The sequence below is a fragment of the Pseudophryne corroboree genome, chromosome 12 (genome assembly GCF_028390025.1).
Source record: "Pseudophryne corroboree isolate aPseCor3 chromosome 12, aPseCor3.hap2, whole genome shotgun sequence".
Lineage (NCBI taxonomy): Eukaryota > Metazoa > Chordata > Amphibia > Anura > Myobatrachidae > Pseudophryne > Pseudophryne corroboree.
In genome coordinates, this window is record NC_086455.1 from 173,656,583 (window position 1) to 173,682,090 (window position 25,508).

Here is a 25,508-nt window from a genome sequence, read left to right on the forward strand (position 1 = left end):
TACACTGCTGCTAGTACTACATAGCGGCTGCTGTCAGCTCTATAACCAAGCTCTGCGTCACACCCTGCTTCTCTATGTAGTGATAACTGCAGCATCACATGCCAGCACACTGCTCCCTGGTAATGTTACATCCAACCCTCTACACTGCTGCTACTACTACATAGCGGCTGCTGTCCTCTCTATAACCAAGCTCTGCGTCACACCCTGCTTCTCTATGTAGTGATAACTGCAGCATCACATGCCATACACTGCTCCCTGGTAATGATACACCCAGCCCTCTACACTGCTGCTACTACTACATAGAGGCTGCTGTCATCTCTATAACCAAGCTCTGCGTCACACCCTGCTTCTCTATGTAGTGATAACTGCAGCATCACATGCCATACACTGCTCCCTGGTAATGTTACATCCAACCCTCTACACTGCTGCTACCACTACATAGCACAGACAAGGACACGATAAATTAACTGCTAAATGAGCGCCTCAGCAGAGGATGTATAAAAATGATAATAATAATGATAAAAATAATTTCTGAACTACTGCGCTAGCCAGATAACTATATGTGTTATAGTGTGTGGGAATAAACGAGAAAAGGAGAGATGGCTGCGCTGGATTTCAGAAATAAATATTAGTAACAGTGGAGAGAGCCAACGTAAAAGTAAGAAATGTCGTAATTTATTTAAAAGACTGTGGGATGATACATATAAAACAAATGATAAACCATAAGGGATAATTGCTCAGTTCATTAACTCACTTCAAATTTGTGTAATGAGACAACTGTAATGTAGATGCTGAAGTCCGTATTCCGTGACAAGGATGGATACTGTTCTTAATACACGGTAATGATGAAAAGAAGAGCAGTTGTAACACTCCAGTATTGAATCACGTATGTCTAGCCAGTGGATCAATCAGTAAAAAATACCTCTCACGTGGGCTGGTCCATTTACCGGGCGTCCCCGGTCAGGTATCCTGCGTTGCCCACTACCGCTCTGCAGCGGAGAGGAGACGGATTGCTGTGAAGGATCGACTGACTTGTACTGCACGGATGACAGCGGCCGTTAAGAAGCTGAAGTAAGTCAGGAAAACTGCCGTCAAAGAGTCCTGAACTCCGTACCGCATGTGGAACACCTAAGCAGGGTGTGTGAAGCGGCGAGTCTTAGAGAATCCTGAGAGCCCACGTGAGAGGTATTTTTTACTGATTGATCCACTGGCTAGACATACGTGATTCAATACTGGAGTGTTACAACTGCTCTTCTTTTCATCATTACCGTGTATTAAGAACAGTATCCATCCTTGTCACGGAATACGGACTTCAGCATCTACATTACAGTTGTCTCATTACACAAATTTGAAGTGAGTTAATGAACTGAGCAATTATCCCTTATGGTTTATCATTTGTTTTATATGTATCATCCCACAGTCTTTTAAATAAATTACGACATTTCTTACTGTTACGTTGGCTCTCTCCACTGTTACTAATATTTATTTCTGAAATCCAGCGCAGCCATCTCTCCTTTTCTAGTACTACATAGCGGCTGCTGTCAGCTCTATAACCAAGCTCTGCGTCACACCCTGCTTCTCTATGTAGTGATAACTGCAGCATCACATGCCAGCACTCTGCTCCCTGGTAATGTTACACCCAGCCCTCTACACTGCTGCTAGTACTACATAGAGGCTGCTGTCATCTCTATAACCAAGCTCTGCGTCACACCCTGCTTCTCTATGTAGTGATAACTGCAGCATCACATGCCATACACTGCTCCCTGGTAATGTTACACCGAGCCCTCTACACTGCTGCTAGTACTACATAGCGGCTGCTGTCATCTCTATAACCAAGCTCTGCGTCACACCCTGCTTCTCTATGTAGTGATAACTGCAGCATCACATGCCAGCACACTGCTCCCTGGTAATGTTACACCCAGCCCTCTACACTGCTGCTAGTACTACATAGCGGCTGCTGTCAGCTCTATAACCAAGCTCTGCGTGACATCCCGCTTCAGATCATTGCAAAATGCTGCCTAAGCTTCTTAATGAGCTGCTGAGTCTCCACGTGGTCAGGGAAGGCGGCCTCTGACTTCTGAGCTGCTACGTAACTGCTCTGGAGGTCTCCGATCTGTGGAGTAAGACATTGGTCAGAGCTAATGTGGCAATCACCAGTGTATGATGGGGGGGGGGGGGGGGGGGGGGGAGAGAGAGACAAGAATGAACACACAATTCTGAATTGGCTGCACAGTAACACTGCTGCCTTCTGCTTCTATACAGGAGAGGCTGCGCTGCCGCTCAGCAGGTCTGCGGACCAGTTACACATCAGGGGGCTGGGGCAGATTACATTTTACATACACCAATCAGACAAGATACAGCAATAGCCCCTCCCAGCGCAGGATCCAGACTATAGCGGAGATGGTATCACAGGTGAGTAACCACAGGAGTACGGACATAATGTACTGTCAGCAGTATGGCGGCCTCCGTGGCTGTACAGCACTGGTGCACTACGCCGCGAGCAGTCAGCAGCGCCAGCCAATGATTTATCTCCCTCCCCCATGTACACGGACAATACAGACGTACACATCTCACCTTGTCGGAGAGAGAGGCAAAGTTGAAATGCGGTTCATACATGTGAGGAGCCAGGGCGGCGGCGGTCTGCAGCAGGGCCCGGGCCTGTAATGACATCACAGAGATTATGTGCTAGTGTGACATCACTCATCTGGGGACACTCCCAGCATAAGTTCATTTGGGCTTTGTAATAGAAATAATACTGTATATCCTACCAAATGGTAATAACTTCCTTGTGTTACACATTATATGATCAGATAACGGGTGGATCTGATCCTGGGTCTTTCAGTAACGAGGCATCGCAGTGCCGCTCACTCCCCAGTTACATAACAGGTATGAGGCATCGCAGTGCCGCTTCACTCCCCAGTTACATAACAGGTATGAGGCATCGCAGTGCCGCTTCACTCCCCAGTTACATAACAGGTATGAGGCATCGCAGTGCCGCTCACTCCCCAGTTACATAACAGGTATGAGGCATCGCAGTGCCGCTCACTCCCCAGTTACATAACAGGTATGAGGCATCGCAGTGCCGCTCACTCCCCAGTTACATAACAGGTATGAGGCATCGCAGTGCCGCTCACTCCCCAGTTACATAACAGGTATGAGGCATCGCAGTGCCGCTCACTCCCCAGTTACATAACAGGTATGAGGCATCGCAGTGCCGCTCACTCCCCAGTTACATAACAGGTATGAGGCATCGCAGTGCCGCTCACTCCCCAGTTACATAACAGGTATGAGGCATCGCAGTGCCGCTCACTCCCCAGTTACATAACAGGTATGAGGCATCGCAGTGCCGCTCACTCCCCAGTTACATAACAGGTATGAGGCATCGCAGTGCCGCTCACTCCCCAGTTACATAACAGGTATGAGGCATCGCAGTGCCGCTCACTCCCCAGTTACATAACAGGTATGAGGCATCGCAGTGCCGCTCACTCCCCAGTTACATAACAGGTATGAGGCATCGCAGTGCCGCTCACTCCCCAGTTACATAACAGGTATGAGGCATCGCAGTGCCGCTCACTCCCCAGTTACATAACAGGTATGAGGCATCGCAGTGCCGCTCACTCCCCAGTTACATAACAGGTATGAGGCATCGCAGTGCCGCTCACTCCCCAGTTACATAACAGGTATGAGGCATCGCAGTGCCGCTCACTCCCCAGTTACATAACAGGTATGAGGCATCGCAGTGCCGCTCACTCCCCAGTTACATAACAGGTATGAGGCATCGCAGTGCCGCTCACTCCCCAGTTACATAACAGGTATGAGGCATCGCAGTGCCGCTCACTCCCCAGTTACATAACAGGTATGAGGCATCGCAGTGCCGCTCACTCCCCAGTTACATAACAGGTATGAGGCATCGCAGTGCCGCTCACTCCCCAGTTACATAACAGGTATGAGGCATCGCAGTGCCGCTCACTCCCCAGTTACATAACAGGTATGAGGCATCGCAGTGCCGCTCACTCCCCAGTTACATAACAGGTATGAGGCATCGCAGTGCCGCTCACTCCCCAGTTACATAACAGGTATGAGGCATCGCAGTGCCGCTCACTCCCCAGTTACATAACAGGTATGAGGCATCGCAGTGCCGCCCACTCCCCAGTTACATAACAGGTATGAGGTATCGCAGTGCCGCCCACTCCCCAGTTACATAACAGGTATGAGGCATCGCAGTGCCGCTCACTCCCCAGTTACATAACAGATATGAGGCATCGCAGTGCCGCTCACTCCCCAGTTACATAACAGATATGAGGCATCGCAGTGCCGCTCACTCCCCAGTTAGATAACAGGTATGAGGCATCGCAGTGCCGCTCCCCAGTTAGATAACAGGTATGAGGCATCACAGTGCCGCTCACTCCCCAGTTAGATAACAGGTATGAGGCATCGCAGTGCCGCTCACTCCCCAGTTAGAGAACAGGTATGAGGCATCGCAGTGCCGCTCACTCCCCAGTTAGAGAACAGGTATGAGGCATCGCAGTGCCGCTCACTCCCCAGTTAGATAACAGGTATGAGGCATCGCAGTGCCGCTCACTCCCCAGTTAGATAACAGGTATGAGGCATCGCAGTGCCGCTCACTTCCCAGTTACATAACAGGTATGAGGCATCGCAGTGCTGCTCACTCCCCAGTTACATAACAGGTATGAGGCACCGCAGTGCCGCTCACTCCCCAGTTACATAACAGGTATGAGGCACCGCAGTGCCGCTCACTCCCCAGTTACATAACAGGTATGAGGCATCGCAGTGCCGCTCACTCCCCAGTTACATAACAGGTATGAGGCATTGAGGCATCGCGGTGCCGCTCACTCCCCAGTTAGATAACAGGTATGAGGCATTGCGGTGCCGCTCACCCCCACCTCCAGTTACAGACCTGCTCTACGCGATTCTTCCGCATCTCCAGGACAGCCAGGTTATTATAGGCTTCTGCATGATCATTGTTACTGGCTAGCGTCAGCTTGAAGCACTGATAGGCCAGACCGAGGTCTCCAATCCCCTAAGAAAACAAAGATGCAAGTCATATACACACGGGTCAGGTGACTGGCAGCACTGGGACGTATCACTTACACAACAAGTCATATACACACGGGTCAGGTGACTGGCGGAACTGGGACGTATCACTTAGACACTAGTCACCACCACAATATAAATGGCTACTAGGTAATATGCAGTTAGCGCATCATTAATATTACGCCTCCTATGTCTTTGCCTGGGTTATACTAGCACTAGTGATTTATTATTGGCATGTTACGGTGCACACGATGACGCAGACCTTCGGGATCTGAGTAACCCCTGTTATTGGCATGTTACGGGTCACACGATGTCGCAGACCTTCGGGATCTGAGTAACCCCTGTTATTGGCATGTTACGGGTCACACGATGACGCAGACCTTCGGGGTCTGAGTAACCCCTGTTATTGGCATGTTACGGGTCACACGATGTCGCAGACCTTCAGGATCTGAGTAACACCTGTTATTGGCATGTTACGGGTCACATGATGTCGCAGACCTTCGGGGTCTGAGTAACCCCTGTTATTGGCATGTTACGGGTCACACGATGTCACAGACCCTCGGGATCTGAGTAACCCCTGTTATTGGCATGTTACGGGTCACACGATGTCGCAGACCTTCAGGATCTGAGTAACACCTGTTATTGGCATGTTACGGGTCACATGACGTCGCAGACCTTCAGGATCTGAGTAACACCTGTTATTGGCATGTTACGGGTCACACGACGTCACAGACCCTCGGGATCTGAGTAACCCCTGTTATTGGCATGTTACGGTGCACATGATGTCGCAGACCTTCGGGGTCTGAGTAACCCCTGTTATTGGCATGTTATGGGTCACACGATGTCGCAGACCTTCGGGGTCTGAGTAACCCCTGTTATTGGCATGTTACGGGTCACATGAGGTCGCAGACCTTCGGGATCTGAGTAACCCCTGTTATTGGCATGTTATGGGTCACACGATGTCACAGACCTTCGGGGTCTGAGTAACACCTGTTATTGGCATGTTACGGTGCACACGATGTCGCAGACCTTCGGGGTCTGAGTAACACCTGTTATTGGCATGTTACGGGTCACACGATGTCGCAGACCTTCGGGGTCTGAGTAACCCCTGTTATTGGCATGTTACGGGTCACACGATGTCGCAGACCTTCGGGGTCTGAGTAACACCTGTTATTGGCATGTTACGGGTCACATGATGACGCAGACCTTCGGGATCTGAGTAACCCGTTATTGGCATGTTACGGGTCACACGATGACGCAGACCTTCGGGATCTGAGTAACCCCTGTTATTGGCATGTTATGGGTCACACGATGTCGCAGACCTTCAGGATCTGAGTAACCCCTGTTATTGGCATGTTACGGGTCACATGATGTCGCAGACCTTCGGGGTCTGAGTAACCCCTGTTATTGGCATGTTATGGGTCACACGATGTCGCAGACCTTCGGGGTCTGAGTAACCCCTGTTTTTGGCATGTTATGGGTCACATGATGTCGCAGACCTTCGGGGTCTGAGTAACACCTGTTATTGGCATGTTACGGGTCACATGACGTCGCAGACCTTCGGGGTCTGAGTAACCCCTGTTATTGGCATGTTATGGGTCACATGATGTCGCAGACTTCGGGGTCTGAGTAACCCCCGTTATTGGCATGTTACGGTGCACATGATGACGCAGACCTTCGGGGTCTGAGTAACCCCGGTTATTGGCATGTTACGGGTCACATGATGTCGCAGACCTTCGGGGTCTGAGTAACCCCTGTTATTGGCATGTTACGGTGCACATGGCCACTCTTTACAAAGCACAGGGAAAGTTTTTGGAACATTATGCTTTTTCCGCCAGTATCTACGTACCACAGCAACATGGCCCAAGTTGTACCAGACGTCTGCAGCCTCCTCCTCATTCTCCGCCAGCGACAGAGCCCTCTCAAAGGAGGTGAGGATCAGGTCATACTGCTGGGCGTAGAAGCAGCACAGCCCCAGATTGTTATAGAGTTGGCAGTTATAGACACCCATCTGCAGGAGGCGCCTGTGAGAGAAGGACAAGAAGTACCCTTATTAACCAGTGCTGCACGAGGAGCAATCTAGCCTGGCAGAGACATCACGCTGTGTATTACATTAGTGCCGGGCCTTCCTATTACTCCCTGCACAGGTGTGGCTCCTACACAGACACGTGCACCGCCCTACAGAAGAGATCGTCAGCACAAAGTCTTCTCCTGAATCCTGGTGATGCCAGAACCCCACAATGACCTTTCCCTGCCCAGATGTGGCCCTATGATGTCATAGTGATATCTGTAATATACAACGCTGCGCACCTGTAGAACCGCAGCGCAATCTCCGGCTGGTCTGTGTAAAAGTGGTTACTCCCGATACACGCAATGGCTTCCACGTGAGTGTTGTCCTGCTTGAGAACCTCCTTGTAGTACTCCGAGGAAGAGGTCAGATTATTCATTTCCTGAATGAGGAGACACGTAAAGCAGATTGGGTACAGGACACATTGTTAGTGATATCCCCCTGCTAACACAGGGCCTAATTCAGACCTGATCGCAGCAGCAAATTTGTTAGCAGATGGACAAAACCATGTGCACTGCTGGGGGGGGGGGGGGGGGCAGATGTAACATGTGCAGAGAGAGTTAGATTTGGGTGGGTTATATTGTTTCTGTGCAGGGTAAATACTGGCTGCTTTATTTTTACACTGCAGTTTAGATTTCAGTTTGAGCACACCCCACCCAAATCTAACTCTCTCTGCACATGTTACATCTGCCCCCCCTGCAGTGCACGTTACATCTGCCCCACCTGCAGTGCACATGGTTTTGCCCATTAGCTAACAAATTTGCTGCTGCGATTCGACCTGAATTAGGCCCTCAGTCTGCTTATATACCCCAGTGTGTATACGCTGCTCACAGGCATGAACGCCGGCGTGGTACAGTAAATCCGTCTCCAGCACAATCACTTGCACACTCTGGAGTTCATGGGAGATGAACGGGTCCAATTTCTTGCGTCCCATGCAGAAGAAATTGCGCAAGTCTAAATGCAGATCATGTGATGGCATTACTCTGCCAGTGATGCAGCTGCGATCTATGTGCAGGATACGGTTTGCGGTAATCACATGATACCTAAGGGAGGGCGAGTGATGTTTGTTATGGAGTATAGAAAGATATATGGCCTGTGAATTACACTGACGCCCACCATTATAGTGACTGAAGCAACGTCGCATTCCGCTGCTGGCGTCAGAAGACGCGTTCTGCTAGGTATGCGGAGGTGGCGGAAGCTGTGGGTTTTATTCCATCCATAATTTACATTGTATGTAACTGTGCCCGATCCCCACAAGGTCATCTACAGAGACATTCATATATGGCTGACAGCCGTGTATATTCTGCAGCGCAGTCCAGGACTACGGCCAGTGCCCTCCTGATCATGTGATAATAATGTGATGTGCCCCCACCTCGTGGATCCGGGCCACTGCGCACAGGAGGGTCACTTCTTTCGGAAAGCGGTCTAAACCTTGTTTGTAGAGGGCTAAAGCAGTCAGGGGCTGGTCCATCCGCGCGTACACCTGAAATCAGAGACGCAGTGTATATATGGAGGCAGAAGTAACATTTTCCTACCACTAGCTAACAGTGTATGATCCAGCAGTATACAGCAAACCTTCATCTGATGCCAGTAATAGGTGCCATTATACATCTGTCACCCACTCCCCTGCTGTCTCTCCTGTCTAATGCGAGTACAGGAGAGGGAGCAGAAGGATGCGTCAGAAGGGAGGAAGAGAAGCGTCACACAGCGGCTCTCTTCTGCTCCTGTGCTTCAGAGACAGCCTTAGGGCACTGTGACTTTATGTGGGGATGGTAAGATGCCAGCAACAAGTCCCCGGCGTCTCCAGGTGTGCCCCCGACTCCTCCAACAAATCCCCGGCATCCCCAGGAGTGCCCCCGACTCCACCAACAAATCCCCAGCGTCCCCAGGTGTGCCCCCTACTCCACCAGTAAATCCCGGCCTCTCCAGGTGTGCCCCCGACTCCACCAACAAATCCCCGGCATCTCCAGGTGTGCCCCCGACTCCACCAACAAATCCCCAGCGTCCCCAGGTGTGCCCCCGACTCCACCAACAAATCCCCAGCGTCCCCAGGTGTGCCCCCTACTCCAGCAGTAAATCCCGGCCTCTCCAGGTGTGCCCCCGACTCCACCAACAAATCCCCGGCATCCCCAGGTGTGCCCCCGACTCCACCAACAAATCCCCAGCGTCCCCAGGTGTGCCCCCTACTCCAGCAGTAAATCCCGGCCTCTCCAGGTGTGTCCCAGACTCAACCAGTAAATCCCCAGCATCTCCAGGTGTGTCCCAGACTCAACCAGTAAATCCCCGGCATCTCCAGGTGTGCCCCCGACTCCACCAGTAAATCCCCGGCATCTCCAGGTGTGCCCCCGACTCCACCAGTAAATCCCCGGCATATCCAGGTGTGCCCCCGACTCCACCAGTAAGTCTCCGGCATCTCCAGGTGTGCCCCCGACTCCACCAGTAAATCCCCGGCATCTCCAGGAGTGCCCCCGACTCCACCATTAAATCCCCGGCATCTCCAGGTGTGCCCCCGACTCCACCAGTAAATCCCCGGCGTCTCCGGGTGTGATCCCAATACACATCTCAGGCGTGAAGATGACTGCAGGACACGAGGGTGGTTCAGTGAGTAAGGTAACAAGACGTCTCACGTGTGTAACGTTTTCCTCATGGGCCAGGCAGCTCTCTCACGGCCATTGCACTGCGCCTCATATCAGTTATACTGTCCCAGCGTCAGGTGTAAGATGGCGGCTGGCGGACACATGGTCACACACTGAGGTGTGCAGTGTCAGATTTCTGTCATCAGCTGATCGCCAGCTTGTCGTATGGTGACATGACGCTATCACCGAACACCTCAGTCACCATACACCGCCACAAGCTGGCGAGGATTCTCAGCTGCTGATGTGCCCTTTAGACGCAGAAATCGGATGACACCACAATGTGTCCAGTGCAAGTTATTTCTAACATTTGGCGCGTTCTACAACGTGATGCGATTTCCCTGAACTTACCTTCCCCAGGTACAGGAATATATCCACGATGTCCTGATGTGACAGAGCCGATTTAAACTGATTTTCTGCTTCACGGAACAGACCCAGCCTACGGGAAAGCGGAAAGACGTGGTTGTCAGGCAGATTGTAAGACGCAAAACATGGGATATGGTACAGACATGAGGATCCGGTTCTGATGTCACATGACCTGTACCAGCACAGCACAGAACGTGGCGAGGTCACTCCTTGTATCACATGATCTACTCTATAGAGTAAAGGACGGTGCCCGCACGTGAGGGCAAACTGATGGGGCAGTAATGTAATACCCACAGAATGAGTGGTCAGTCACTGCGAGGAGCACGGCTATACACCTTCACGTCAGACACAATGCGCCATATTACAGAAGTGTGCACAAGATGACACGACGCACTGACTTATCAACCCTCCGTTACAGGTCCAGCATACGCTGCTGCAGGAACAGCACTGTGTAGAGTAACAGATATACTCACCGGTAATAGCACTTTCCCAGCTGCACCTTCCACCACCAGTCCTTGAACTGCGCATATTCTGTGGCCAGTGCCGCCATCTCCAGCGCCTGGAACCACACAGACAGACATTACTTCCTGCCGAAACACCACCCGGCACAACGCTAAGCGTGGGAAGACAATGTACATAGCTCCCCAATGTGCGGCACACTGATTGTTCTTTACCGATGGACTAAACCACAAGTGCCAGAACGCCCACGCATCAAGAGCTCCCTGGCACTTGTAGTCCACCTGTACAAGAAATATAAAAATAAAACACAGGGCACACATACCGGAGTTACACTGGAGTTTATTACATGGATTAGTTCCTCTTCATTCCACGTAGGCATCCTTCTCCCAGGGAGGACTGTGCGTCTCCCCGATATAGTGTCACCACCCCTGGGCTGATATTATGTCAGGGGACCCCACGCTGTGCATCTCCCTGCCATAGTGTCACCACCCCTGGGCTGATATTATGTCAGGGGACCCCACGCTGTGCATCTCCCTGCCATAGTGTCACCACCCCTGGGCTGATATGTCAGGAGACCCCACGCTGTGTGTCTCCCCGCTATAGTGTCACCAGCCCTGGGCTGATATTATGTCAGGGGACCCCACACTGTGTGTCTCCCCGCTATAGTGTCACCAGCCCTGGGCTGATATTATGTCAGGGGACCCCACGCTGTGTCTCCCCGCTATAGTGTCACCAGCCCTGGGCTGATATTATGTCAGGGGACCCCACGCTGTGCGTCTCCGCTATAGTGTGACCACCCCTGGGCTGATATTATGTCAGGGGACCCCACACTGTGCGTCTCCGCTATAGTGTGACCACCCCTGGGCTGATATTATGGCAGGGGACCCCACGCTGTGTGTCTCCGCTATAGTGTCACCAGCCTGGGCTGATATTATGGCAGGGGACCCCACGCTGTGTGTCTCCGCTATAGTGTCACCAGCCTGGGCTGATATTATGGCAGGGGACCCCACGCTGTGCGTCTCCCCGCTATAGTGTCACCAGCCTGGGCTGATATTATGTCAGGGGACCCCACGCTGTGTGTCTCCCCGATATAGTGTCACCAGCCCTGGGCTGATATTATGTCAGGGGACCCCACGCTGTGTGTCTCCGCTATAGTGTCACCAGCCTGGGCTGATATTATGGCAGGGGACCCCACGCTGTGCGTCTTCCCGCTATAGTGTCACCAGCCCTGGGCTGATATTATGTCAGGGGACCCCACACTGTGCGTCTCCGCTATAGTGTCACCAGCCCTGGGCTGATATTATGAAAGGGGACCCCACGCTGTGCGTCTCCGCTATAGTGTCACCAGCCTGGGCTGATATTATGGCAGGGGACCCCACGCTGTGCGTCTCCCCGCTATAGTGTCACCAGCCCTGGGCTGATATTATGTCAGGGGACCCCACACTGTGCGTCTCCCCGCTATAGTGTCACCAGCCCTGGGCTGATATGTCAGGGGACCCCACGCTGTGCGTCTCCCCGCTATAGTGTCACCAGCCCTGGGCTGATATTATGTCAGGGGACCCCACGCTGTGCGTCTCCGCTATAGTGTCACCAGCCTGGGCTGATATTATGGCAGGGGACCCCACGCTGTGTGTCTCCGCTATAGTGTCACCAGCCTGGGCTGATATTATGGCAGGGAACCCCACGCTGTGCGTCTCCCCGCTATAGTGTCACCAGCCTGGGCTGATATTATGTCAGGGGACCCCACGCTGTGTGTCTCCCCGATATAGTGTCACCAGCCCTGGGCTGATATTATGTCAGGGGACCCCACGCTGTGTGTCTCCGCTATAGTGTCACCAGCCTGGGCTGATATTATGGCAGGGGACCCCACGCTGTACGTCTCCCCGCTATAGTGTCACCAGCCCTGGGCTGATATTATGTCAGGGGACCCCACGCTGTGTGTCTCCGCTATAGTGTCACCAGCCTGGGCTGATATTATGGCAGGGGACCCCACGCTGTGCGTCTCCCCGCTATAGGGTCACCAGCCCTGGGCTGATATTATGTCAGGGGACCCCACGCTGTGTGTCTCCGCTATAGTGTCACCAGCCCTGGGCTGATATTATGTCAGGGGACCCCACACTGTGCGTCTCCGCTATAGTGTGACCACCCCTGGGCTGATATTATGAAAGGGGACCCCACACTGTGCGTCTCTCCGCTATAGTGTCACCAGCCTGGGCTGATATTATGGCAGGGGACCCCACGCTGTGCGTCTTCCCGCTATAGTGTCACCAGCCCTGGGCTGATATTATGTCAGGGGACCCCACACTGTGCGTCTCCCCGCTATAGTGTCACCAGCCCTGGGCTGATATTATGTCAGGGGACCCCACGCTGTGCGTCTCCCCGCTATAGTGTCACCAGCCCTGGGCTGATATTATGTCAGGGGACCCCACGCTGTGCGTCTCCGCTATAGTGTCACCAGCCTGGGCTGATATTATGGCAGGGGACCCCACGCTGTGTGTCTCCGCTATAGTGTCACCAGCCTGGGCTGATATTATGGCAGGGAACCCCACGCTGTGCGTCTCCCCGCTATAGTGTCACCAGCCTGGGCTGATATTATGTCAGGGGACCCCACGCTGTGTGTCTCCCCGATATAGTGTCACCAGCCCTGGGCTGATATTATGTCAGGGGACCCCACGCTGTGTGTCTCCGCTATAGTGTCACCAGCCTGGGCTGATATTATGGCAGGGGACCCCACGCTGTACGTCTCCCCGCTATAGTGTCACCAGCCCTGGGCTGATATTATGTCAGGGGACCCCACGCTGTGCGTCTCCCCGCTATAGGGTCACCAGCCCTGGGCTGATATTATGTCAGGGGACCCCACACTGTGCGTCTCCGCTATAGTGTGACCACCCCTGGGCTGATATTATGAAAGGGGACCCCACACTGTGCGTCTCTCCGCTATAGTGTCACCAGCCTGGGCTGATATTATGGCAGGGGACCCCACGCTGTGCGTCTTCCCGCTATAGTGTCACCAGCCCTGGGCTGATATTATGTCAGGGGACCCCACACTGTGCGTCTCCCCGCTATAGTGTCACCAGCCCTGGGCTGATATTATGTCAGGGGACCCCACGCTGTGTGTCTCCGCTATAGTGTCACCAGCCCTGGGCTGATATTATGTCAGGGGACCCCACACTGTGCGTCTCCGCTATAGTGTCACCAGCCCTGGGCTGATATTATGAAAGGGGACCCCACGCTGTGCGTCTCCGCTATAGTGTCACCAGCCTGGGCTGATATTATGGCAGGGGACCCCACGCTGTGCGTCTCCCCGCTATAGTGTCACCAGCCCTGGGCTGATATTATGTCAGGGGACCCCACACTGTGCGTCTCCCCGCTATAGTGTCACCAGCCCTGGGCTGATATTATGTCAGGGGACCCCACACTGTGCGTCTCCGCTATAGTGTCACCAGCCCTGGGCTGATATTATGGCAGGGGACCCCACGCTGTGCGTCTCCCCGCTATAGTGTCACCAGCCCTGGGCTGATATTATGTCAGGGGACCCCACACTGTGCGTCTCCGCTATAGTGTCACCAGCCCTGGGCTGATATTATGAAAGGGGACCCCACGCTGTGCGTCTCCGCTATAGTGTCACCAGCCTGGGCTGATATTATGGCAGGGGACCCCACGCTGTGCGTCTCCCCGCTATAGTGTCACCAGCCCTGGGCTGATATTATGTCAGGGGACCCCACACTGTGCGTCTCCCCGCTATAGTGTCACCAGCCCTGGGCTGATATTATGTCAGGGGACCCCACGCTGTGCGTCTCCCCGCTATAGTGTCACCAGCCCTGGGCTGATATTATGTCAGGGGACCCCACGCTGTGCGTCTCCGCTATAGTGTCACCAGCCTGGGCTGATATTATGGCAGGGGACCCCACGCTGTGCGTCTCCCCGCTATAGTGTCACCAGCCCTGGGCTGATATTATGTCAGGGGACCCCACACTGTGCGTCTCCCCGCTATAGTGTCACCAGCCCTGGGCTGATATTATGTCAGGGGACCCCACACTGTGCGTCTCCGCTATAGTGTCACCAGCCCTGGGCTGATATTATGGCAGGGGACCCCACGCTGTGTGGCTCCCCGATGTAGTGTCACCAGCCCTGGGCAGATATTATGGCAGGGGACCCCATGCTGTGTATCTCTCCGCTATAGTGTCCCCCTGGCTGGTTCAGCCTAGTGCTAGTTAGTAACAAACAGTGGGAACCCTATGCCGTTTCCCCCCCTACTTTTCATCACTGCCATCTTAAGCTCAGAGATCCGATGATTTGGGGGGGTCCCCAACCCGCTTGTTTTTTTGGGGGGCGAAAAAAGATAACGTTTCTAAAAAGTATTAATGTAATGCATTCAGTAAAACACTTAGGCCCTCATTCCGAGTTGTTCGCTCGCTAGCTGCTTTTAGCAGCCATGCAAACGCTAAGCCGCCGCCATCTGGGAATGTATCTTAGCTTAGCAGAAGTGCGAACGAAAGGATCGCAGCGCTGCTACAAAAATAGATTGTGCAGTTTCTGAGCAGCTCGAGACCTACTCCTAGCTTGCGATCACTTCAGACTGTTTAGTTCCCGTTTTGACGTCACGAACACACCCTGCGTTCGGCCAGCCACGCCTACGTTTCTCCAGGCACGCCTGCGTTTTTACACACACTCCCCAAAAACGGTCAGTTACCTCCCAGAAACGCCCACTTCATGTCAATCACTCTGCGGCCAGCAGTGCGACTGAAAAGCGTCGCTAGACCTTGTGTGAAACTGCATCGACTTTTGTGAAAGTACGACACGCGTGCGCATTGAGCCGCATGCGCAGAAGTGCCGATTTTTAGCCTGATCGCTGCGCTGCGAACAACGGCAGCTAGCGATCAACTCTGAATGACCCCCTTAATCTTTTGCTCAACATTCAAAATGTCACTTTGATTCTAAGTAATAGAAATATTTACATTTTTCACGTCGTTTTCATGGTGGAAGATATATTCAAACAATGTCTGCAAAAAGAGAATAAGCGCAGATTATATACACGCAGACGTATAGTGAAGAGAACATTTATCCCACCAGCAGCTCAGACCTGGGGACAGGAACAGCTGGTGCCACTGATAGCTGCTTCCCTAAGGACCGGTTACGTATAGACCAGCCGGTACAGAAATGGCAGCCTACCCGCAGCTGGGATGCGGTCATGTGACCGGCGCTCGGGATGTCGGCGCTCACCACAGCATCTGTAGGAGCTTGTTACTACAGAACACAAGGAATGACAACTGAATGATGTGATGAGCTATAGCAAAGCACTGGCGGCCTGTGGACAGGAAGACCTGGAAGGTAGAAAACTAATGTACATATAGTATATTGAGAAATCTGTTCATTAGGTCTCCAGGTCACAGCTTACATAATGGGATATGGAACATGCTGATACTAGGAAACAAATTCCATCCCATTTATGGAGATTCCCCACCTTTACCCCAGTCCTGGCACTAAATGCATCAGCTACTGAGACAGAATGACATCATTACCTTCCTGGCGTCTCTTTCCTTTCTACAGGACAGCGCCGTACCAAGCCAACATACAGAGCGGAAGACTAAGTCGCAGAATAGCATAGTATATACATAAATGCCTGTGTAGGCTTAGCTACAGAGTATACCTACTGACAGAGACAAGAAGAAGAGGGCGGAGGGCCCTGCTCGCGAGAACTTACTTTATAAAAGTGATCAGGGAGGTAACAAGGGGTGATGAGATAGGGAGAAAAGAAAAGATGACACAGATTCGTAGGACAGGAGGGAGCATGCGACGTAACCGAGGTTGGTGGGACAACCTGAGAGAGCCAGGGAGAGTGCTCCACAGATTAGGGGCAGCGCAAGAGTGGCACTCTGGTGAGAATGATCAGCGGTCACCAGCTGGCAGGAAGGGACGGGAGAAAGCATGTGACGCAAGAGAAGTTGGGGGGGATCTGACAGAGGAAACGCACAGCAGCGATCAGATCTGAATGACCCCCTTAGAGTGTTACTGTCCAGGATCCCCAGTCATTATTACTGTGTTTATGGAACGGTGTGCCTTTTCCGGTTATGTTATGTATCTCTTCCCCATCTACAATAAATACTCAAGCAGAACACTGACCTTTGCCATGTTGGGGCTTTGTGCGTATTTAGAAAGATTTAACCTGGACAAATTAATAAAAGGTCCTTCCGGACTCGTCAGCATTGAAGCCTAAAGAAAAAACAAACAATTACAGTAATCTAATTAAGCAGAAAAATAATTTCATCTGAATAATCGGTATAAAAGCAACACAGTAATGCTCCAATCCTTACCGTTCCAAGGCGCACGTATCGGCCAGAGGCGCTGGTCATAGGCCGTGCGGTATGTGCTGTTCTGGGGGTCCGGATGGCCTGTTCCATGGTACCCGGCCGGCCAGACTGTGTACTGGGCCGCACAAAGCCAGTGAGTGGTCTCCCGGATTGGGTGACAGGTCTATAGGGTGCAATGGACAAGAGAACGGAAAAGTGACTGGAGGCTTCTGTCGCGGAGGACGAGGGCTGGGATTATAGGGGAAATGTATGAGACCTTCCAAAGAGCGGGCATGTGGAGAAGTTGCCATTAGCAACCTCAGTCTTTAGCAGGCTTGATGCATTTCCCCCTATGTCTTTACAGGACAATAGTAAATGCGGGAACGTATTACCTGACTGCTGGACTTGGACCCTCCAATTTCTTGCCCACTGTTTGTTTGAGGGAAGTCCCGGGCCCTGCGAATAATTAAAGTCACCTATTTACTGCGAGTATTACAGCACTTTACACAAATAGCCCCCATATAAATGGCTATATAAAATCCTCCTATCTCCTGTCACTCCTGGTTCTGCCGGGAACCGGCCCATCCGTGCCACTGATACTCCCCCGAGCGGCCGGTCTGCGTGAGCTCACAGGGGCAGGATCCTCACACGATCACACAGGCTGAGCGGTGGGAGTGGAACATTTCCCGGACCCCCACCAGCAATAAACACAATATCATTCTAAAGGCAAACGCCCTGAAGACCATATTTATAGTTCTCGGTGACGTTACCCTTTAAAAGAACATAGGTCTGGTCCAATCAGCTTGGACAGACGAGTGACCCGGTCAGGGGCGTTTCCCCTCAGGACAGGACTTACGTGCCACCTGTGCAATAGAACTATCATCTAACGTCATCTCAGCGATTCCCTCCTGGTCCACATCAATCTCATCCACGTACACCATCTCAGTCAGGGCCCGGGTCTTCAGGCTCCATGCTGCCTGTAGGGAGATAGGAGGGAACAAGCCCTGAGCTCAGGTCACTAACTCAGGCCTGGAACTATACTACAGGGCAGCGCCAGCCTAAAATAGTGTCTGCAGCCGCTAGACAAGCTCACAGGGACTCTTACTGGTGACTTCTATATTACTAACACCATGGACAAGAGCCAGCTACAGAATGAGGAACTCAGACCTCTCGTGAGGTCGTCCTGGACACCTTACACCCCTCACCCGAAAACCCAGACAGCTAGCAATCACCCCAGACTCCCCTGACACCTATCACCCAGGGTGAAACTAGAGTGGGTGCAAGGGGCCTGATCCCCCCCCCCCCCCCCCCCAGTGGCCCACCTGCTTTGCACCCAGCCCACGCTGTTAATGCTGCAGGAAGAGACTGTAATTCCCTGAAATCACACCTGACCAGCTGGTGAGGACAAGATGGATGAAGGATCCGCCAGCTGAAGTCACCCCCAGTGTGCGCGCGTTAAAGGGGGACGCCAGCTGATTAACCTGACTCTTAGATATGAAGGCGATGCAAAGGGTTCCTGCCTCCTGCCAATGCTGGGGTATCAATGAGGAGAGCAGGAGCCCGACTCTACAATGGTACATAACCGGAATGCCCAACAATGTGGCAGTACGGGAACTAGAGACATTTAGTGGCATACAGATGTGTCCTCTTACATCTTTCATGCGGTCATATTAAACAGCCCTTGAAGGTGCGCCATGCCGTGGCGGGACTTGGTAGCGCAGAGTATTTTTTTTTGCGTTTTTCTTAGTCACAAAGTAATGTAATATGACGCACGATCAGATCCTGCAGAGTAAAATGATATGCAGCATGTCTATATTCTGTGTGTAAGTGCGGCTGTATCTGCATCCGAAATGACACGTTACAGTGTTTTCCATGAAAGCTGGTAACCGCCGCCCCGGTGAGGAGGCCGGTAACCACGCAGGACACTACTAAGAAAATAATGACTGTCCTGGGGAAAATACCTTCCAGATTTATTCTCTAGTTATAGAAACCAGGTAACATAAAGCATAACCAAATGTTCTGTAAATCACTGGGGCTTGCTGTGTTTGGATATTAAGCATGATTATAGTTATACTATAATTCAAAGTCAAGATTAAAAAAAAAAAAAAAAAAGTGTCAGGAATTGACAGCAGCGCAGTGACACTCCTATACCGACACTGCAATGCACTACACCCCCCTCACCACGCAGGCGGTCTCCCGACAGCTGTGATGTCACACTGAATCCATTGTACCAGTGTCTTCCCATCACTAAGCCGGCAGTCGGGCTTCCTGCGCAGTGGCGTACACAATGTCGGTAACACACAGCAGCAGAGGTGTCGGCAGTTAATATGCCAGTGGAAATGGTTGAATGATTCTATTATCATAAAGTTAAACTATAAATGAAAGAGCTGGGAAACATTTCAGAATAGTAAGAAAGGGATTTTAGAGACCCGCTTTAACGAGTGGGCTGATTCGGAGACGGAGGCGATGTAGCTGTAAGCTGTAATGCAATTTGTTGCCACTGCGCGTGCATGTAAGTTGTATGTGCCGGAGCGGTTGCAGTGAGTGACAGTCAGGGAGTGTTTGTGGGATGTAATGGGGGAGAGGTGACTCAAACGCAGGTGTCTAATGACCATTTCGCGAGCGCGTCACAGCTTGCGGCTGCGATCCCATAAGCAGTTTACAATGGCCCCGGCGTCTTACTTCCTGCCCCCATGCTGCGCACCAGAGTGTTACACAGATGACCGACTATCGGCCAATGTGCATCCACTGTCTCCAGCGGGCACCTCAGGGGTGCAACTGAAATCGGGAGACTTGACAATTCTTCCGGGGGGGGGGCTCCCAGCCGTACTGGGACAGTAGGTAACCATGTCCAACTCCTGCACACACATAAAACGCACTGGCCTGTAGGGAATTGCAGAGGGGGGAGCTTATGTTTAACGGTACAGGTTTAAGTGTAAGTGTCAGCTCCTTGGTCCCTTCCGCAATCCTAGTGTCCCCAGCCTGGCATCACCTCCTGGTCTCAGTTAGATCTGAGCATGGCACAGGCCTGTGTGCTGCCGATATGTAGAGGAAAATAATCCGACAGTGGTTAATCTATCTGCAGCAACTTAAGGTACGTACTGTACAAGATATTACTCAGCAAGTAACAGATGGGTTCTAGCTATACACCTACAGTCATTACCTGTGCACGCTGCTCGCGGCTGGTCTCCTTAGAAAGCAGAGGAAGGGAACGGAAGATCAGACAGGAGGCAGAAGACAAGAGAACAGAATCTAACAGAGCTGCAAGGCATTCTGGGCCAGACCCTGAGTCAGACGCAAAGCAACCGCTAGTGCGCCAGTCAGATTCACTGCCTTGTGCTAACGATGTGATAGTCGCACCGCAGTAGTTACACGTACAGCAAGCGGCCATTGTGAGGTGTTAGCGGGGAGTTCGACTGGGAAAGTGCAGGGGTGTAATGCTGGTTTTGTGGTGTGCATCTGCCGACGGCTGTGAGCTTGTATGTGCAAAAACATGGCGTCTGGGCCGCTACTGCTGTGTCCAGTCCCCAACGTTCCTCGATTGTGCGTAAAGGCTGCAAATGTGTACGCCATTGCGAATGAGTGTGATGGCTCCCGGTGGGCGTCTCTTCTCATTGCTGGGATGTCTGGCTTTTACGTTTATACAAGTTATTTTTTAGCACCATAATTAAAAGAATAATCAGTTACTGACGCAATGTAAGAAACATGAGTGAGGCAGCTGAGCCATTGGGGTCGATTCAATTCACTGACAGTTGAATAGCACCGGGAGTTAGCTCCTGGCGCTATTCGATACAGCGACAAGTGCCCCTCAGTTGTCGGGAATTCTTCTCTTACCCCGGGGGGACGAGAGAAGAAACCAGACAAAAGTGCGGCCGCGCGGCCGGTGCGAGGCTGATTCTGTCGGGAATCAGCATCGCGCCGGGGAGTTAAGTCGGAGAATGCCCGTTCTCCCGACAATTCAACCTAAGTCCGCGAGAACGGGCATTCGCCAACTTAACTGGAGCTGAATTGAATAGCGACAGGAGCTAATTCCTGGCGCTATTCAACTGTTGTTGAATTGAATCGACCCCATTGAGGTGATAAGGACGGCTGTAAAAATCCAGCACACACGGGTACAAGGCTAAGGCAGCCAGTGATCTATATGAGCAATAGCCGGCAGCCTGGCAGAGCGTGTAATTGTACTGACCACATAGAGCTCCGCTAATGTAACATGGCGTATACAGTGCCACATGGGATGTCTACAGCTCCAGCACAGTATGCACACAGGTACGGCGTATACAGTGCCACATGGGATGTCTACAGCTCCAGCACAGTGTGCACACAGGTACGGCGTATACAGTGCCACATGGGATGTCTACAGCTCCAGCACAGTATGCACACAGGTACGGCGTATACAGTGCCACATGGGATGTCTACAGCTCCAGCACAGTGTGCACACAGGTACGGCGTATACAATGCCACATGGGATGTCTACAGCTCCAGCACAGTATGCACACAGGTACGGCGTATACAGTGCCACATGGGATGTCTACAGCTCCAGCACAGTGTGCACACAGGTACGGCGTATACAGTGCCACATGGGATGTCTACAGCTCCAGCACAGTATGCACACAGGTACGGCGTATACAGTGCCACATGGGATGTCTACAGCTCCAGCACAGTGTGCACACAGGTACAGCGTATACAGTGCCACATGGGATGTCTACAGCTCCAGCACAGTATGCACACAGGTACAGCGTATACAGTGCCACATGGGATGTCTACAGCTCCAGCACAGTATGCACACAGGTACAGCGTATACAGTGCCACATGGGATGTCTACAGCTCCAGCACAGTATGCACACAGGTACGGCGTATACAGTGCCACATGGGATGTCTACAGCTCCAGCACAGTATGCACACAGGTACAGCGTATACAGTGCCACATGGGATGTCTACAGCTCCAGCACAGTATGCACACAGGTACAGCGTATACAGTGCCACATGGGATGTCTACAGCTCCAGCACAGTATGCACACAGGTACAGCGTATACAGTGCCACATGGGATGTCTACAGCTCCAGCACAGTATGCACACAGGTACAGCGTATACAGTGCCACATGGGATGTCTACAGCTCCAGCACAGTGTGCACACAGGTACGGCGTATACAGTGCCACATGGGATGTCTACAGCTCCAGCACAGTGTGCACACAGGTACAGCGTATACAGTGCCACATGGGATGTCTACAGCTCCAGCAGTGTGCACACAGGTACAGCGTATACAGTGCCACATGGGATGTCTACAGCTCCAGCACAGTATGCACACAGGTACAGCGTATACAGTGCCACATGGGATGTCTACAGCTCCAGCACAGTATGCACACAGGTACAGCGTATACAGTGCCACATGGGATGTCTACAGCTCCAGCACAGTATGCACACAGGTACAGCGTATACAGTGCCACATGGGATGTCTACAGCTCCAGCACAGTATGCACACAGGTACGGCGTATACAGTGCCACATGGGATGTCTACAGCTCCAGCACAGTATGCACACAGGTACAGCGTATACAGTGCCACATGGGATGTCTACAGCTCCAGCACAGTATGCACACAGGTACAGCGTATACAGTGCCACATGGGATGTCTACAGCTCCAGCACAGTGTGCACACAGGTACAGCGTATACAGTGCCACATGGGATGTCTACAGCTCCAGCACAGTATGCACACAGGTACGGCGTATACAGTGCCACATGGGATGTCTACAGCTCCAGCACAGTATGCACACAGGTACGGCATATACAGTGCCACATGGGATGTCTACAGCTCCAGCACAGTACGCACACAGGTACGGCGTATACAGTGCCACATGGGATGTCTATAGCTCCAGCACAGTATGCACACAGGTACGGCGTATACAATGCCACATGGGATGTCTATAGCTCCAGCACAGTATGCACACAGGTACGGCGTATACAATGCCACATGGGATGTCTATAGCTCCAGCACAGTATGCACACAGGCACAGCGCCCTATACACAGGCACAGCGCCCTATACACAGGCACAGCGCCCTATACACAGGCACAGCGCCCTATACACAGGCACAGCGCCCTATACACAGGCACAGCGCCCTATACACAGGCACAGCGCCCTATACACAGGCACAGCGGCACAGCACCCTATACACAGGTACAGCACGCTATACACAGGCCTGGTACTCTATACACAGGCACAGCGCCCTATACACAGGCACAGCACCCTATACACAGGCACAGCGCCCTATACACAGGCACAGCGCCCTATACACAGGCACAGCGCCCTATACACAGGCACAGCGGCACAGCACCCTATACACAGGCACAGCACGCTATACACAGGCCCGGTACTCTATACAGTAGAAGCTTGGCTTCTATTGAGGACAGACAGTTAGAGCGACACTGTGTGACCTGGCGTGAGCATATTACAGGCGTCTGATCACCTTGTCAGTGCATAATCTGATTACCGCCTCTCCCTTTCCCCTGAATGCCAGCTGTCTGTGGCACGGATTACCATGCACTGTACCTCCATCACAGCAATGAGTGATATATAAAGTAGACAACTACTATAGTATATAAACAGCGGGGACCAATAAGATAATGTGAGGACGGTAGGGAACTCATTATAATCCGGTACACCATACTGACCACAGGGCAGATCAGACAGCGCCTCCGATGCTCAGATAGTGTGACCCCCGTACACGCTGATCAGTAACGTCACGTGTACCTTCCTCCGTGCCACCAGGAGCATCTATTATACTGCTCACAAAGGGGGTCATTCTGCCCTGATCGCTCGCTGCAGTTCATCACAGCGATCGGGTCAGAACTGCGCACGCGCCGGTGCATGGCTGACAGCCTTCGGATGTCGTTGCCTAGCGATCGCCTCTGCCTGATTGACAGGCAGAGGCGGTCGCTGGGCGGGAGGGGGTGGCACGGCGGCGCTTGGCCGCAGTTTGTGGGCGCAGTACAGCCAATGCAGGCATGACCAAACCATGCGGGGGGCGGGCAGCAGCGGTAACGGTAGCGTGACGTCACACGCAGCCGCTGCAACCCGGGCAGCGACGAGTAACTCCCGGCCAGCCGCAGGAGCTGTGCCGGCTCGGAGCTACTCTTCCAGTACAACAGCATCGCTGCTGTGCAATGCTTCTGTACCTATGTGGGGGAGGGGGGGCGGACTAGTCCTGTGCTGGGCGTCCCCCCGCATGTCAGCGTAAGTGAGTGTGAGTTTAGCACAACTACAATGACCCCCAAGATGCGGCTCCCGATGCCACGGCATGCACACCTATACAATCATCGCGCCAATCAGCCGGTAATGGGTTAGACAGGAGAATAGAACAGGGGACAGGACATGAATGGTGCCAGGGGGATTCAGGGAGCTGGCACCGCACCACGCCGGCAGACACGCCGCCGTGTGCGACAGAGCAGCTGATCAGGCCGCCGGTGACCTCTTGTACACACAACCAGATGCACCGATATAGCTACAGCAGTACTGCGTAGGGGTCACACACTGCAGATACTGGGAATTAGAGGAGTTGGACTGTGCAGGAATAACACACACAAAGCAGTGGTACTGTGCAGCGATCACACACTGCAGATACTGGGAATTAGAGGAGTTGGACTGTGCAGGAATAACACACACAAAGCAGTGGTACTGTGCAGCGATCACACACAGCAGATAGGGATTTAGAGCAGTGGTAGTGTACAGGACAGACACACACACACACAGCGGCGGTGCTGTGCAGGGGTCACACACAGAGCAGTGGTAGTGTGCAGGGGTCACACACACACAGAGCAGTGGTAGTGTGCAGGGGTCTCACACACACACACACACACAGAGCAGTGGTACTGTGCAGGGGTCACACACACACACACACACACACACAGCAGTGGTACTGTGCAGGGGTCACACACACACACACACACACACACACACACACACACACACACACACACACAGCAGTGGTACTGTGCAGAGGTCACACACAGCAGTGGTACTGTGCAGGGGTCACACACACACACACACACACACACACACACACACACAGCAGTGGTAGTGTGCAGGGGTCACATACGCAGAGCGGTGGTGCTGTGCAGGGGTCACACACACAGCAGTGGTAGTGTGCAGGGGTCACACGCAGAGCGGCGGTGCTGTGCAGGGGTCACACACACACAGAGCAGTGGTAGTGTGCAGGGGTCACACACACACACACACACACACACACACACACACACACACACACAGAGCAGTGGTAGTGTGCAGGGGTCACACACACACACACACACACACACACACACACACACACAGAGCAGTGGTACTGTGCAGGGGTCACACACACACACACACACACACACACAGAGCAGTGGTACTGTGCAGGGGTCACACACACACACACACACACACACACACACACACACACACACACACACACAGCAGTGGTACTGTGCAGGGTCACACACACACACAGCAGTGGTACTGTGCAGGGGTCACACACACACACACACACACACACACACACACACACACACACAGAGCAGTGGTAGTGTGCAGGGGTCACACACACACACACACACACACACACACACACACACACACACACACACACACAGAGCAGTGGTAGT

The 25,508-nt window shown here is 52.6% G+C and overlaps 1 protein-coding gene across 3 annotated transcripts in view; it reads right to left on the minus strand.

The window, feature by feature from the left end:
* Nucleotides 1-1,483: 1,483 nt before the first annotated feature.
* The window catches only part of TTC8 (tetratricopeptide repeat domain 8), a 45,072-nt gene continuing 21,047 nt past the window's right edge, over nucleotides 1,484-25,508 (minus strand). For 2 of the 3 annotated variants that reach the window (XM_063948617.1, XM_063948616.1), the window contains 13 exons: nucleotides 17,728-17,848; nucleotides 17,264-17,327; nucleotides 16,896-17,055; nucleotides 16,705-16,794; nucleotides 15,540-15,584; nucleotides 10,596-10,681; nucleotides 10,108-10,195; nucleotides 8,496-8,606; nucleotides 7,366-7,505; nucleotides 6,905-7,079; nucleotides 4,919-5,041; nucleotides 2,575-2,658; nucleotides 1,484-2,113 (listed from right to left, as the gene is read on the minus strand). In XM_063948617.1, the coding sequence (XP_063804687.1) occupies nucleotides 1,997-2,113; nucleotides 2,575-2,658; nucleotides 4,919-5,041; nucleotides 6,905-7,079; nucleotides 7,366-7,505; nucleotides 8,496-8,606; nucleotides 10,108-10,195; nucleotides 10,596-10,681; nucleotides 15,540-15,584; nucleotides 16,705-16,794; nucleotides 16,896-17,055; nucleotides 17,264-17,327; nucleotides 17,728-17,812 (1,368 nt within the window). In that variant the 5' untranslated portion in view covers nucleotides 17,813-17,848 and the 3' untranslated portion in view covers nucleotides 1,484-1,996. Of the gene's footprint in view, nucleotides 2,114-2,574; nucleotides 2,659-4,918; nucleotides 5,042-6,904; nucleotides 7,080-7,365; nucleotides 7,506-8,495; nucleotides 8,607-10,107; nucleotides 10,196-10,595; nucleotides 10,682-15,539; nucleotides 15,585-16,704; nucleotides 16,795-16,895; nucleotides 17,056-17,263; nucleotides 17,328-17,727; nucleotides 17,849-20,034; nucleotides 20,278-25,508 lie in introns of those variants that run through there. The other variant, XM_063948615.1, reaches the window with a different exon arrangement.